Genomic DNA, 13,996 nt, shown 5'->3' on the forward strand with positions numbered 1-13,996 from the left:
TGCTCGGGTGTGTAAAGGATCCACTGGTTTTAACCACAGTGAACCAGAAGTGGATATTCTGTACTGCCGCGCTGTTGATTAAGCTTGACATGATGAGAGCTGAAGAGCTGCCTGGATTAAAAAACTGCTGACTCCTCTCTCCTCCACTGTTCGCTCCCTCTCCACCTCCTCCCTGCTCCATCCCGTCCCTCCATCCCTCGCTCTATCCCTCATTCCTTTGAGTGTCTCTTGTGATGTTGCTTATAAAGCAGAGGGATAGACAGGGACTCATTAAAATCAGCTCCCCCCTTTCTCTTTCTCCCTATCTACTTCTCTTCATCTCCCCCTCGCCATCTTCATCAGATGTAATTATGGCAGCACGATGTGGGAGGAGCCTGCATGGCAAAATTATACTTTCAAATCTCCTTCCGCTTCAGCTATTCAAAGAACGGGACCTACATTTTCAACCTGATCAGAGAGAGAACAGAAAAATGGGGCTAAAGACAGAAAAGAAGAAATGTAGGGGAAAAACGAGAGGGGGTGTGAAGGAGATGGGGAAAAAAACAGGGAGAAGAGAAGCTGATAGGAGAGGAGAGGAGAGACAGCTACAAAGAGAATATGTTAAGGAGGAAAGGAGGATGTCAGGCTGTAGCAGTGGCTGTAGCCGCTGAGTTAACAGAACATGGGATCAGTGATGCTGTCAAGCTAGAAAATGCCAGACAGCAAAGCAGGCTGGGACAGCACAGAGGGAGGAACTGCTTAGTTAGGGTACGTGACTGATGCAGACATTTTTTTTGCTCCTTTCCTCTCCCCGTGCTTTTCACATCTTCCCCTCAAATTCAAGGAGCCAACTTGTCCTGTACCTCGCAAAAAAAAAAAAAAAAAAAAATCAAGTAGGGAGGGGGTTCAGCAGGATAGCGAGTGGGGTGATACAGTACATTCGCGCAGTGCACTATGGGAAGGAAAGGGGATGGGAGAAACGCTTTGAACGTGCAGAGATTTACTAGCTTTGCTCTGATTGCAGAGGAGCTAAAATAACACTATTTATGGCAGCTGGGTCGCTGTGGTGAATGCAGAGCTGCCATAGGACAGACAGGACGAGAGCAGGTTGACACAGTTCAAAGAGGAGCTGTGTGTTGTCTTGCAGTCGGGAGAAATTAGAGAGGCAAGCGAGGTCCGGACACAAGGGAGTATCAGCTCTCATCTGGAGGAAGAAGAGAAGGAAGGAGGAAGACAGAAGAGGAGGAGGAGGAGGGGTGATGTTTTTTTAAAATTCATTTTCAGAGGGGTGTTTTGTGTTCATTTCATTCGGCTGTGTGTGTCTCTTATCATATCTGTTTGTGTCTGGCTTGTGACTACACTTGATTTCTACGTGTGTGCATACCTGTGTACGCATGTGGATTTATGTGTGTGACTGTGAGAGATGTAATGCTCTTCACTCAGGTTGCGGTTTCGGCACAGCAATCACTCAGCGCTGCAGTCAATTTGTGGTTGATTTACACCTCTCTGCCTCTATTTCTGGTTGATTACAACTATTCTCTCTGCACCTCTGTTCTCCAGAAGAAGAGGAAGATGGGCTATATTCTATGTGTAGCCATCCAAATGCACTCTGTCGTGCGACTTTGAAGTTGGATGAATGAATACATTAGGCTTAGATGAATAGAGATGCCTGTGTATCCTGTCTGAGTCAGCACTGCTATTTAAAGTAATCAACAGCAATCTGCTTTCAAAGAGAAAATTAATGAGTCATAGTGATATTTTATACCTATGCTGTTCTATCTTTACAGATGTTTATTGATTCTCTTTCTTTTCCTCCTTGACTTTTCCTGATGTGCTGTCTTTGACCTGTTTTTTAGTACTAAGACATTCTCACATCGCTAGAGCAAACTTCCAACAGTCATTCGCTCTTCAATGTCATTACAAACATGTGCGAAGCATTGTTCATGCATACAGAACCTTGTTTTAAATTCCATTGGAAATCCAAAAGATACTGAATTTGTCAGGTTTCTCCATTTGCTAGATTTGTTCAGAAATAAAAACAGTTTTGGTTTAGGATATTTGACTCAGTATACATACAAAGCTTCAATGAGAAGAGCATACAGAACATACAGAAATTATTGATTTTGAGAGGTTTAAACTAACATAAAAATCTGTTTTTTGTCCGCAGGTCCAGGAGTGGCTATGTCTGAATTGTCAGATGCAGAGAGCTCTTGGCATTGATATGACCACGCCTCGCTCCAAGAGCCAACAGCAGATTCACTCTCCGTCCCACCAAGCCAAACCCATCGTCCAGCCTCAGCAGCCCACACCTCAGCCAACACAGCCAACACAGCCGGCAGCAGCACAGCCCAAACCTTTGGCACAGAGTCAGACGACTCAACGTCAGCAGCAGCAGCAGCAGCAGCAGCAGCAGCAGCAGCAGCAGCAGCCTCAGCAGCAGCAGCAGCAGCAGCAGCAGCAGCCCTACGGACAGACTCAACCCTACTCCCAGTCGCAGCCATACTCACAGTCCCAGCAGTATCCTCAGTCTCAGCCCCAGTTGTACCCTGGATCCCAGCAAGGGCCCCAGACTCAGCCTCATACCTCCCCAGGCTTGCAGCGACACCCAGGCCCTGGTGGCCCACAAACGCAGCCTGGGCCCCTTCAGCAGGGCATGAGGTCCGACCCGTACTCTCAGAGAGGTCCTGGAGCTCCAGGCGCTGTCGGAGGTCCTACAGGAGGCCCCAACCAGCCAGGGGGTCCACGGATTCCCCACCCCGGCGCTGTGCCCCTTCCTGGCTTGACCAAGGCTCCCTCCCAGCCTGATTTGGGTCGCGGTTCTCCAATGCACCAGTCCATGGCCCGTCACCATGACCAGACCAGGAGTGCTGGCTCCTCCCCAGCCCACAGACCTCATAGTCAGGCCCCTCCTCCTGCTCAGGATGGCCTGACCAAACTGTTTGGCTTTGGGGCATCGCTGCTCAATCAGGCTAGTACCTTGATAAATGTTGACCCTCTACCCACTGCCTCAACTCAGCCAAGCCCTGCACGAGGCAAGGTGGTGTTCAGTAATGCAACCCCTGACAGCAGGCAGCAACAACAGGGGGCTCCTGGCACCAAGCCTTTTGGGATGGGTGGCCCTCATGCTCCAACTCAAATGGGTGGCCCACATGCGCCTAGCCAGATGGGGGGTCCTCATGCGCCGAGCCAAATGGGGGGTCCTCATGCGACGAGCCAAATGGGGGGTCCTCATGCGCCCAGCCAAATGGGGGGTCCTCATGCGCCCAGTCAAATGGGGGGTCCTCATGCGACGAGCCAAATGGGGGGTCCTCATGGACCAAGCCAAATGGGAGGCCCTTATCCACCGACCCAAATGGGGGGTCCTCATGGACCCAGCCAAATGGGAGGCCCTTATTCACAGACCCAAATGGGGGGTCCTCATGTATCGAGCCAAATGGGAGGTTCCCAAATGAGTGGACCACATGGGCCAACCCAGAAACAGCAGACCATGCCCCACCAACAAGGAATGGCACAACAGCAGTCGCCCGCGCATCATCAGAAAGGGCTGCAAGGTCAACAGAATCAGCAGACACCTACTCATATGCAGAAAACACTGCAAAAGCAGGAGCCCATGGCTGCTCCTGCACCCGCCCCAGAGCCGGCAAAGCCTAAAGTGAACTGTCCTCTTTGTAAAACTGAGCTCAACATCGGCAGCTCCGACCCACCCAACTACAACAGCTGTACGCAGTGTCACAGCCAAGTGTGCAACCTGTGTGGCTTCAACCCCACGCCACATCTGGTGGAGGTAAGTTGATACATATATGGAATATAATGTGCACACAAAGTCTCTCACAAACAGAAGATAACATGTATATATGATGAAAAGCAAAATGTGTTTCACAAAATATATTTTTGCACACACACACGCACGCACGCACGCACACACACACACACACACAAACACACACACACACACACAAACACACACACACACAGAAGGGGAGACAGAATCCTCTCCTCCCAGACAATCGATATCATTCAGCACAAATAGAAATTGCTTTTCATTCCACTGTTGGACTTCTTCCTCTTCAATGTGTGGACACAGTTAGACCTGAACCACTCATCTTTTCTTTTCTCTGAGGAATTCACTTTCTTCTGTCCATTCTTACTCTCTTATCATCATAAGATAGTAAAAGATAGTGCCCTGCATTTCACCTCAGATTTCACTCATTTTGCTCATTCTCGGTTGTCTGTTTTATTCTAGAGCTGAACATTATGTTTACATTTACATACGTAGATGCATCTTGAACCTCTGCTCTTAGTTAAGTCTCATTCCATTAATTTTCTGTTGCCATTTAATTAGTGGTTTCATTGAAATTGTTGTAACATGCTTTCATTATTTCACATAATTTAATTAATTTTAATTAATTCAATTATTAACTACCGTATGATGCACACATTTGTCTTGGTAATATAAACCCTTGATTCTATTAGCTTACTATTATTTTGTTCCTATATCTATTACATGATAACTCTACACAGATGTAATGTTTGAATTGCTAAAATTGCCTTGTAAGAATTGCCAGGTAAGAAAGTGACTAGACAAATTCAAGACTAATCTCTTCAAATGCAATGTGATGAGTGATCTTACTAATTTGAGCATAGTTTCAAAAGAAATATCTGGTAAAAACTGTAACAACACAGAAGTTTGTGTTTATAAAGACAACTGCTGAGAAAAATAGCTATAACTGTGAAAGGCATTTAGCTGTTTGGCAATGAATCTGAAGAACAACAATGCCTCTCCAAGCTTGCTATGTCAGTTAGAATGCTACATCCTATGTGCTAACAAACTATTTCACTGATGTCAATGCCAAAAGGCCACAGCAACCACTGAAACTGGCTTCACTTCCTAAAAGTGCCTCTGAGAATTCTTGGGTCATAGAAGCACAGACATATTTTGTAATGCAACCATCTCCTCCTAATATGCCTGATGAGTTTCATGACCTTCTGTGACAGTAATTCATTATACAAATTTAAAAACATACGGGCTGTCTTTTTTTATTCAGTGCCATAATATCCAAAAAGTCCTCATATCTATTATTCAAAAAAAGGAACAATCACAAAGTCACTGTGTCACTTACATGTCACATAGCCTCCAATAGTCCATTAGCTGTTAAATGATTGAAGCCTCGTTTTTGCAAACGTCAAAACACGCCGAACAAGCTATTGAATTTTCAAGGACACATGGTTCATGAGAGAAAGTAATAAAGATGGAGGGTGAAATAAAAAACGAGCAAGAGATGGAGACAGAAGAGGGTAAGAAATCCCGTGAGGAAGAGAAAAGGCGACAGAAAGAAGGAGGAGATTAAGGAAAATAAGGATAAACGAATGTGGATGACGCAAGTTCAAAAAGGTGAAGAATGAGAGAGAATGAATTGTTCAATAATCACAAAACACAGACATAATTTTTTTCAGTTATGCTTTCTTTCTCTCCTCCAAAGTGATTCTGCTCATGCCACAATGAAAGGAGTGTAAAGGCAGACTGCTCTCTCACCTCCCCTTAATCAATCCAGACGCATGCAGGCTTAAAGGTGAAAGGGGGAGGGAAGGCAAAAGAAAAGGAAAGAAAGGAAATGAAATAAGCAAAAGAAGATAGAAAGGGAGAAGACTGGGAAAATTCAGGCTGTGGGCCCAATTTAAACCATCTATGGTGCATGGCCTAAAGCAACCTGCACATGGGCATTTAGGGCATGTCCAACTCCCTTCTGCTAGTTAACAGCGGATCATCTGGGCACAAAGTAAGCTGCAAACGGGGTTGTACTTAGACTAGTCATAGATGTGTTGTGGGCATAACATACATTAAACCAAACCAAGTCTTATCTCCCATTCAGTTTAAGAGCCAGGTGCACCTGGACATGGATCATTGCTATTAAACTGTAGTATGGTTATTTCACATTATTTAATGTTCTGTGTTCTTCTACACATCACAAGGTAACGCAAACAGTTCAGATTCATACAGTGAAATAGTTTGGTGTGAAGCAATCCTGAGATTCCGTCAAAAAAAAATATTTCATAAGCTAAAGTTTATTTCTGTTCCCCATGGAGAGTTTCCTCTGTCTTGTCAGGTTCCTTAATACAGCTTAGAGTTTTGCTGCTAATATGTCTCGCATTATGAACGTTTAAAATTACCAAAAGCAGCCACACTAAACATAAAATCTGAGTGAAAATGACCACCGCGTCGTTCTGAAACTGGCGATGACAATTGCGCTATGATGTGCTCTAATTTGCGCTAGGCATAAGATAGAGTCCTGTATGTAGGGAAGAAGATAGGAAAGCATGTAGGGATGGAAGAAGGACATTATAAGGAGGTAAGGAGTGAAATCAAAGAAATGGAGAAGGTCAAGGATATATAAATAGATATATGTGGGTGCAGGAGAGGAAGGAACTACTTGAGGGAAAGAGTGGTTATTAGGGAAATAAAAATAGAAGGAAAGTGAAGGAAACTAGGAGGGGTGAAAAGTAGGCAAGAAAAACAGAAGGACGTAGGGAAGAAACAGATGAAGGAAGAGGCAGAAAGAAGCAGGCACGCGTGTAAGTCAGTCAGTCAGCCAGGCAGATTGAAGAAGACCCGTGTTGTTTTTTTTACTTTAAGGCAGCACGATGCCTTTAAGGTCTCTGGGGAATACGGTTGTTCACAGTACTGTACCGTAATGTACTGTCACTGCCTTAAGGTAGACCTTGAGATAATATACAGGGTTATATATAGTTACTATTACTGCACACAGAACAGTGATGATTATACTCACAGAAAGCGAAGAGAGAGAATGAGTCAAAACGTTATCTGGACCGTGAGAAATCGAAGCCATTGAAACTGTCACACATATGCAGATCAAAAGAAGGCGCGTGATGTAAAAATGTGTGTGTGCAAATGTGTGCGTGCAGTGTGGGTTAAGGCCTGTGGCTCTCCAGGAGAAGTGAATGAAACCAAAAGAGAAAATAGACTGACTGAAGAGAGGAGTGAGGGATGTCAAGGGGATTTAAAAATAAGCATAATGATCACCCGATACTAGTCTTTCTGCCAGCAAATTAGAGAAAAGATGATGATGATGATGATGGCACGGAGTATTCGTCAATGTTTGAGCTCTACTGAAAAAAAAGAGGTGATTGGGACTGTAAAAAACAGAGATAATGAAGGAGGATGGATCAATGGAGATGTATAGTGAGCAGAGTGGGAATAGAGATGCGAAGAGAAAATAAGAAAAAAGAAAAGGTAGATGATTAAGAGTGAAACAGTCTCAGGAAGTGATCAAGAAAAACTCACACTTAAATAATGAATAAATAGACACATTCTAAATTGAGATGAAGAGCGACGAAGCGCTGGAAACAGATTGGAAGAGAGCTGAACGGAGGCTGAGGGGGGGAACCAGACATGTAGAGCAGAATCACGTGCAGCCTACGGTCCACGGGGAAGTCAGGCACAAGCACACACACACACATACACACACACACACACGCAAACATACCAAAGACAGTAAGTAGAACAGTAGGGGAAAGAGAGAGAAAAAAATCAAATCAGTGAAGTACAGAGGGGGAGGGAAAGATGATGACAAAGGAGCGGTGAGATCACAGAAGCACAGTTCTTGCTGAGGGAGTTTGACTAATGGAAGGCAGAGAAGCTAGATTTGTTCATATAAAGGCCTTGAGTTATAAAAGGTTGACTGACTTTTTATTCCCCAAAATATGCATAAGTAGTACTTTTTTTTAGCCACGCTAGTGTTGGGAGAGTGATGTCAATGAGTTAGGCTGCCCACTAAATATCCCAGCAACCATTGGAAGGATTTAATTTTGCTCCCAAGACTGAATCCCACTGACTTTGGTGACCCAGTAACGTTTCAGCTAGCAACATCATGAAGTTGACATTTCTTGTTTATTTGGGCGGTAGATTGGGGATAGATTGCCCTCCTCCATGCTCGAAAAATGGCACATTATTGCCCTCTGGGTTGCCCTTCCACTGGACAAAATGTAGTGAAGTGAAGTCTCTTCCCCATAAATATATCAAGACTGTTCTGTGCGCTGGTCCCCCTTTTATTTTTATCCGCCCCCCAAACATCCTGATGTGCCCCAGCTGTACTATTAATTTAATGTTTATTAGCAAATGCTAGCATGTTAACACGCTACACTAAGATGGCAAACAGTTTAAACATTATACCCGCAAAACACCAGCATGTTAGTGCTGTCATTTCAGGTAAGCTAGCGTGCCAATTTTAACGTTTACATCCTCACAAAGCTGAAGCTACTGTAGCTATAGACTGTGCCTAATATAGCTAATTTCACACTGTGGCTGCAGGTGAATAACCTTCAGGATAAAATTGTCTACTTTTTGAAAGTTTCTGAATAGGTCACTCCTCTCTTCATCATACAGTGTGACAGAAAGCAGCCTTGTGTCTTTACTGAAATATGAATGTGTCTGACCAGGTGGGGCCGATGAGAGTTGGTGTTTGAGAAAGACAGGAGCGCAGTGTGATAGAGGAGCGTGGAGTGTAGAGCCCGCTTGATGTATCAATAATTCAGCGAAGGATTTGTTTTTTGTTTTTTTTATATAAAAATAGCGGGATAGATGAAATATGCAAGGGGTAGGCAGTGTCTCCTGGAACAGAAACAGTAAAGAGTCATTAGGTTTATCCTGCTCCCTCTGTCCTCTCTGCTTCTGTCCTGAAATATACCCCTTCTCTTTTTCTAACAACATTTTTCTTCCGTCTTTCAATTCGGCCTTTCTGTCTGTGAGTTTTTTGCTGATCACTCTGTATGTTCAGGCAAGAATATTTGTCAAATAGAGCTTGAGACAGGGAGTATTTGAGAAAATGCAGTGTCTGCCTGAACTCACCAAATGAATAATATGATAATGTCTTAAGTATTGTTTCCTGTTATCACCACGTGTTTTTTTTTGGTTTTTTTTATGCCATCTGCATTAAGCATTGTGCATGTCATGGTGCGAATATCATAGATGGAATGACCTGGTAAAAAGAGCAAGGGCGTCTGCATAAGGACGAAGGATGGGTCACACAAACCAGCAACATTCAGCACACGGCTGATCTCCTCCCTCAAAACATATTTGTCTCTTATACCAACTTCTGTCTGATAAAACTCAGGGTAGACAAACATGCCCATTTCAAGAATAACCCAGTGCCTGTTGATGTACACAGCTTCCTCATGAAGGTCTGAATGACACACATACACATACACACGCATGCCATGCTCTAAGCAGGTGTTAGTGAATGAGGCCATTTCTCTGTCCAGTCCGTCATTCTGGTGTTCACAGCTGTCATCACAACTGTCGGAGCAATTATTAGGATTACTGCACCCAGTCCACCTGGATATGTGTCCACATGTGTGTGTTTGCACACAAGGCAGTCTAGTGTTCATGTAGGGGCTTCTCATTATTGCTCATCATGAAGTGAACTAATGCAAAAATGTTTTGCTGCCACAAAAAGGTCAATATTTGCTCAAGACACTATGGTCTTTGTGTCTCTGGGTCTGGATCCATTTACAGTTAGCTGCAATGCAGTGGATTGTGCTTGGTTTGCTTTTTCTTTGTCACTATAAGAAACAAGCATTTGAAATGATACATGTCGCATGGTACTTCATTTGTGACACCGTCAGGATTATCTGAATTTCTACAACTGATGTGGTGAATGCAAAGATAGCAACGTTCGCATGACCCAGATACAGAATGATGAATGGCAGCAAGCCCAACTTAAAGGTAAAATAAAATACCTTTATTGATCCCCAGTGGAGAATATAGTTAATACAGCAGCACAAGGGCAGCAATCAATGCAGATATATAAGAGAACATTCAAAAGAGGTTCATGAACCCAAAATAGAATATTTATAGAAACAATAAAAGCATTAGGAGACAAGTGAATAAAGTAATGAATATTAGTCGTTTCAACATGTTCCTACTGCTGCAGTTTCAAATTAAAAGCATTCAAGTTTTTAACCACAGAGAGGCTTTTATTGTGAAGTAGTTACAGGTACAGTGATGTATTTGTCACCAACTCGTTTTACTGCTCCCCGGTGTTGTGTTAAAAACTACTTATACAGTGTGTGCACCATGAAATGAGACTGTGTTTGCTCACAGGAATCACAGCATGACTGAAAAGAGGTGATTATTGACAGGGTCTAATAAAAACAATATGAGGCCACACTGTGAGCAGAAACATGGCTGACAGAAAAAAATTCTGCTGTCTGCAGAACTAGAAGACTGAAGCCCCATAACACCAGGTGTAAAATGGCAGCTTTCTCTCACATAGTTAAGATTACAGTCAACGGAGATTTGTCTCATTAGACTCACTGGTTGCTGCTATGGTAACCATCTTATTGTAATGTCTGATCACTCACACAGTAAGACACACCGCGCAGGAAAATGCCACAGTGGCCAAAAGGTTAACATGGCTAATTGAATGAGGTTCTCTTGTGTGTGTTCTTTAAATGATGTGTGTGTGCGTGTGTGGAAGGTTCCCACAGCGCTGACTGGTCATTATAAAGGTTGCTGTCAGCACTACGGGGGTCATTGGGGCTAATAGAGTTGACGATGAAGCGTTAGTTTGTGTTTATCCTACTCAACGCGTTCCATCATTTTAACCTCTCCGTCTTCCGTCCGTTTACCTCCTCCTTTCATCAAGCTGTTGCCTGTTATTTCCACTTAGCGTATCACCTGCTTTCTGTTCCACCGGCAAAAAAAATCAAGGAATAACATCTTTAAATTGACGAGCAGAGGGCAGAACATCCAGAGAGGCACAAGCTAATGGAGCGAGGACACAGCAAGACGAATATTTTAACTAAGGCAAAAGCTGCATAATGATCCATAAACTGTGTGACATTTAGTCAACACACAACAAACAAACTGCACATCTGCACCTGAAAGATGAGGACCAGGTCTGATCGCAATTTACATGGTCAGAGAACAAAACACACACACACACACACACACACACACACACACACTGTACAAAGAAACACACACATTGTAACTAAATTGATTCTAGTCCCTGTCATCATCAGATGGTGACGTCCAAAGCGCAATAATCCAGTAATTTCTTTCAAAGATGTGTTGATGAGTGTTACTGTTCAAATCAAAGAGATGTCAACATGCAAAAATCAATCAATAGGAAATCAACGACCACCTCACTCATTACTATTCCTGAGACATTCAAGTCAAACTGATCATACTGCGTTGTTTGAACGTGGGTTAAGGCTGAATATTGTGTCCAGGAATTTAAAAACAACAGGTATTATTGACCTTCAAGAGTTCATATTAGATTCAAAATGACTGTCATGCACTATAAAACACTACAGGGCCATAAATGAGGAGAGGTGACGAGGAGAGAGGAGTCCAAGGGAGGAGAGAACGATGGAGTGAGTCATGCTTCTGTATTTAGAAAGAAATGAGCACAGAAATAGAGGAGGAGAGCAGCAGCAGGGACGACAGAGCTCCTAATGGACGGACAGTCCGCTCCTGCACTTCAGGACGTCTCACTACAATTAATAATACAACGGCTCGCCATCCTCTCCGCCTTCCCCTCCTCTCCTCTCCTCTTCCTCCTCTTCCTGCCTCTGTCCACCCGCCTCCTCTCCATCTGTTCCTTTCATCTCGCCCTCGCTGCCGCCTTTTTCATCCTCTCCCTCCCACCCAGACTTTCCCAGGTGGGATTCAAACTGGCAACTTTCTGATCGCCGTCCTGCTTTGAGCGTAAATATAGCCCTCGCACATTTGACATCTCCTCTTCCTCTCTTTATTACATTTACTCCGTTATTTCTGTTTTCCAGCTCCCTTTGTCCTCGTGCGTTCTCACGTCTTAGCGGCAAACGGAACCTTGTGAGTTTCAGCCTCCTCTCTTCTCTTAGTTCCTTCACCGCTCTCTCTCTCTTTTTCTCTCTCTCGACTTATTTAGCACATCTAACGCCTCTCACTTTTTTTTCAGGAATTCATTCAATATGCATTGAGAAAAACTGCAGGATGAGTAACTTCTCAACATCTGTTGCTGTGTTTTAAAAAAAAAAAAGTTTATTAGAATTAGTCATCAAACATAACAGAACCTTACTTACGTTCTGCCTACGTACGTCATCGTAGCCTTTCAAGAACGTGTCGTGGTTTAGTTTTCATTCAGATCTTTATTTAGAATTCTAGTCAAATTCCTAAAATACACTAGAGAGAAATGCTGGCGCTGGACAGCCCTAGTCAGCAGCTTTTTGGCGCATTGAGCATGTAGAATTGGCCTCGGCTCATCGTCGAGAGAAACCCTTTTGATTGGCTGGTCAGGTAAGCGAACCGGTGCACGAAAAGAGAAACTTAAAATGAAACGGAAAGCCTTTCTGAGTCGTACATCACTGTACTATCCCAAATTAAACCCATTTAGCACAGTTTCTCCTTATTGTTCTTCTCCGCCGCTCGGCCAGTGCCATTTGCAACTTTTTATCAGGTATATTCAGGTATATTAGCAAGACTGGTGTCAAAAAAAGTGCTGCTACATCATAACAGCGGTTTACGTATAGAGAACTGTTGCCTCTTCACACAGTGCAGAACGTACAAGCTTGTTCATCACCAGTTGTAGTCTTAGTGGTGTGTTGGAGTGCAAGCGTTTTGGCCAAGATAAAAGAGACATGAGTTCTTTGCAGCTTGTTTCTTGATGTCTTTTTGGTGTGTAGGGCTCTAAAGCGTGAATTACGCTGCAGGAAAAAACCCTCTGAAGTCATAGAAACTGAGATATTTTAAGTGTTTCAATAGTTGAAATAACAATTTTATTAAAGTTGCAGGAGAATTTGGTCTCGTCGCTCTTACAAAGTGACGCTGACCTACAACCCAGCGTGGGTGCAAGCATCATCCCACATTCCTGAAATGTAATAAAGAATTGTTAACAGACAAATAAAATAGACTTTTACTTTTCTTTAACACAAAACATCTCTAACCGTGGATGATGTGTTAGAGTTAGCACAAAGGGACCCAAAGCACAAGACACACAGCGGCAGGCAACAAAAAGGGAAAGCTGAAGTACAAAATACAACATGCAAACAGCGAAAAGGCGGCCGAGCAAAAAGCTGGCAACAAAAAGGCAACTGGAGGATTCAAGAACACTAAGGAGTAATACAAAAATGGAGGAAACCAAATAACGTCATCCAGCTAAATGTTTGTAAACTGCTGAATTGACGGTTCTCAGGCTGTAAAATGTGACCCTGGACTCTTCCAACAGGTGTCCCGACTGCTCCCTGACATCACTCTGATGTACCGCGCTCCCTGATGAAGGTTAAAGTGATTTAGACTGATGGCCAAATTAGGAACACCTTTAATATTTCAATGTATTGAACATTGTAAACTTCAAACTTCCGTGCTTGGATGTGTCTGTCCTGATTCTGTCAAGCCCTTTAAGTATCTTGAGCTGACTGTTTGGCCTCTCTTGAACCATATGCATGCGCCGCATACACTTGAATCCTCGCCCTACTTTTACCTGCTAAGCTCTTAGAGTTCTCACTGCTGTGAGTTTTTTTTTTTTTCAAGTGACGTCAGTGGCCAACATTGCGTGCTAACTTGACTCTGCACAGTTGGTTCTTTAAATACCTGCTGGTGACGTACAGTATACTGAGTGCTCGGTTTGTCTCGCTTGGTTTTAGTCAGGCGGGAGGCGCGAGTGTCATCTGAAGAAGTTTTCTGTTCTTGTGAGGAGACTGAAGGCTGTTGTTCATTTATCGTCACGTAAACCGGGAAAAAAACTAAAGTCAAGGTGGTTTATTTTTACCTCTCTGTTCCTAAGATATTGTATGTGCGTAAAAAGGCGATAAAAGTGTTAAATTGATGCTTAAATCAAGCGCTCCCACTTGAGGTTATCAGGGGTCTTGTGTGGCTGCTTCATTCATGCACCCTCATGAATTTTTATTTTATGATCGTGTTGTTTTGCGATGTTTTTCACCTTCTCCCTCCATCACCTCAGCCTCCTCCGATCACTCCTCCTCCCACCTCTGTCGTCACCTCCATTCACTCCTCTTT

General features: G+C 43.5%; 1 protein-coding gene across 9 annotated transcripts in view; it reads left to right on the plus strand.

Moving 5' to 3' along the window:
- bsna (bassoon presynaptic cytomatrix protein a) overlaps positions 1 to 13,996 on the plus strand; it is a 164,463-nt gene that overhangs the window by 70,834 nt on the left and 79,633 nt on the right. For 8 of the 9 annotated variants that reach the window (XM_030422627.1, XM_030422629.1, XM_030422628.1 and 5 more), the window contains exon 3: positions 2,147 to 3,763. In XM_030422627.1, coding sequence (XP_030278487.1) covers positions 2,147 to 3,763 — 1,617 coding nt within the window. Of the gene's footprint in view, positions 1 to 873; positions 1,236 to 2,146; positions 3,764 to 13,996 lie in introns of those variants that run through there. The other variant, XM_030422635.1, reaches the window with a different exon arrangement.

This window comes from Sparus aurata, chromosome 7 (genome assembly GCF_900880675.1).
Source record: "Sparus aurata chromosome 7, fSpaAur1.1, whole genome shotgun sequence".
Classification (NCBI taxonomy): domain Eukaryota; kingdom Metazoa; phylum Chordata; class Actinopteri; order Spariformes; family Sparidae; genus Sparus; species Sparus aurata.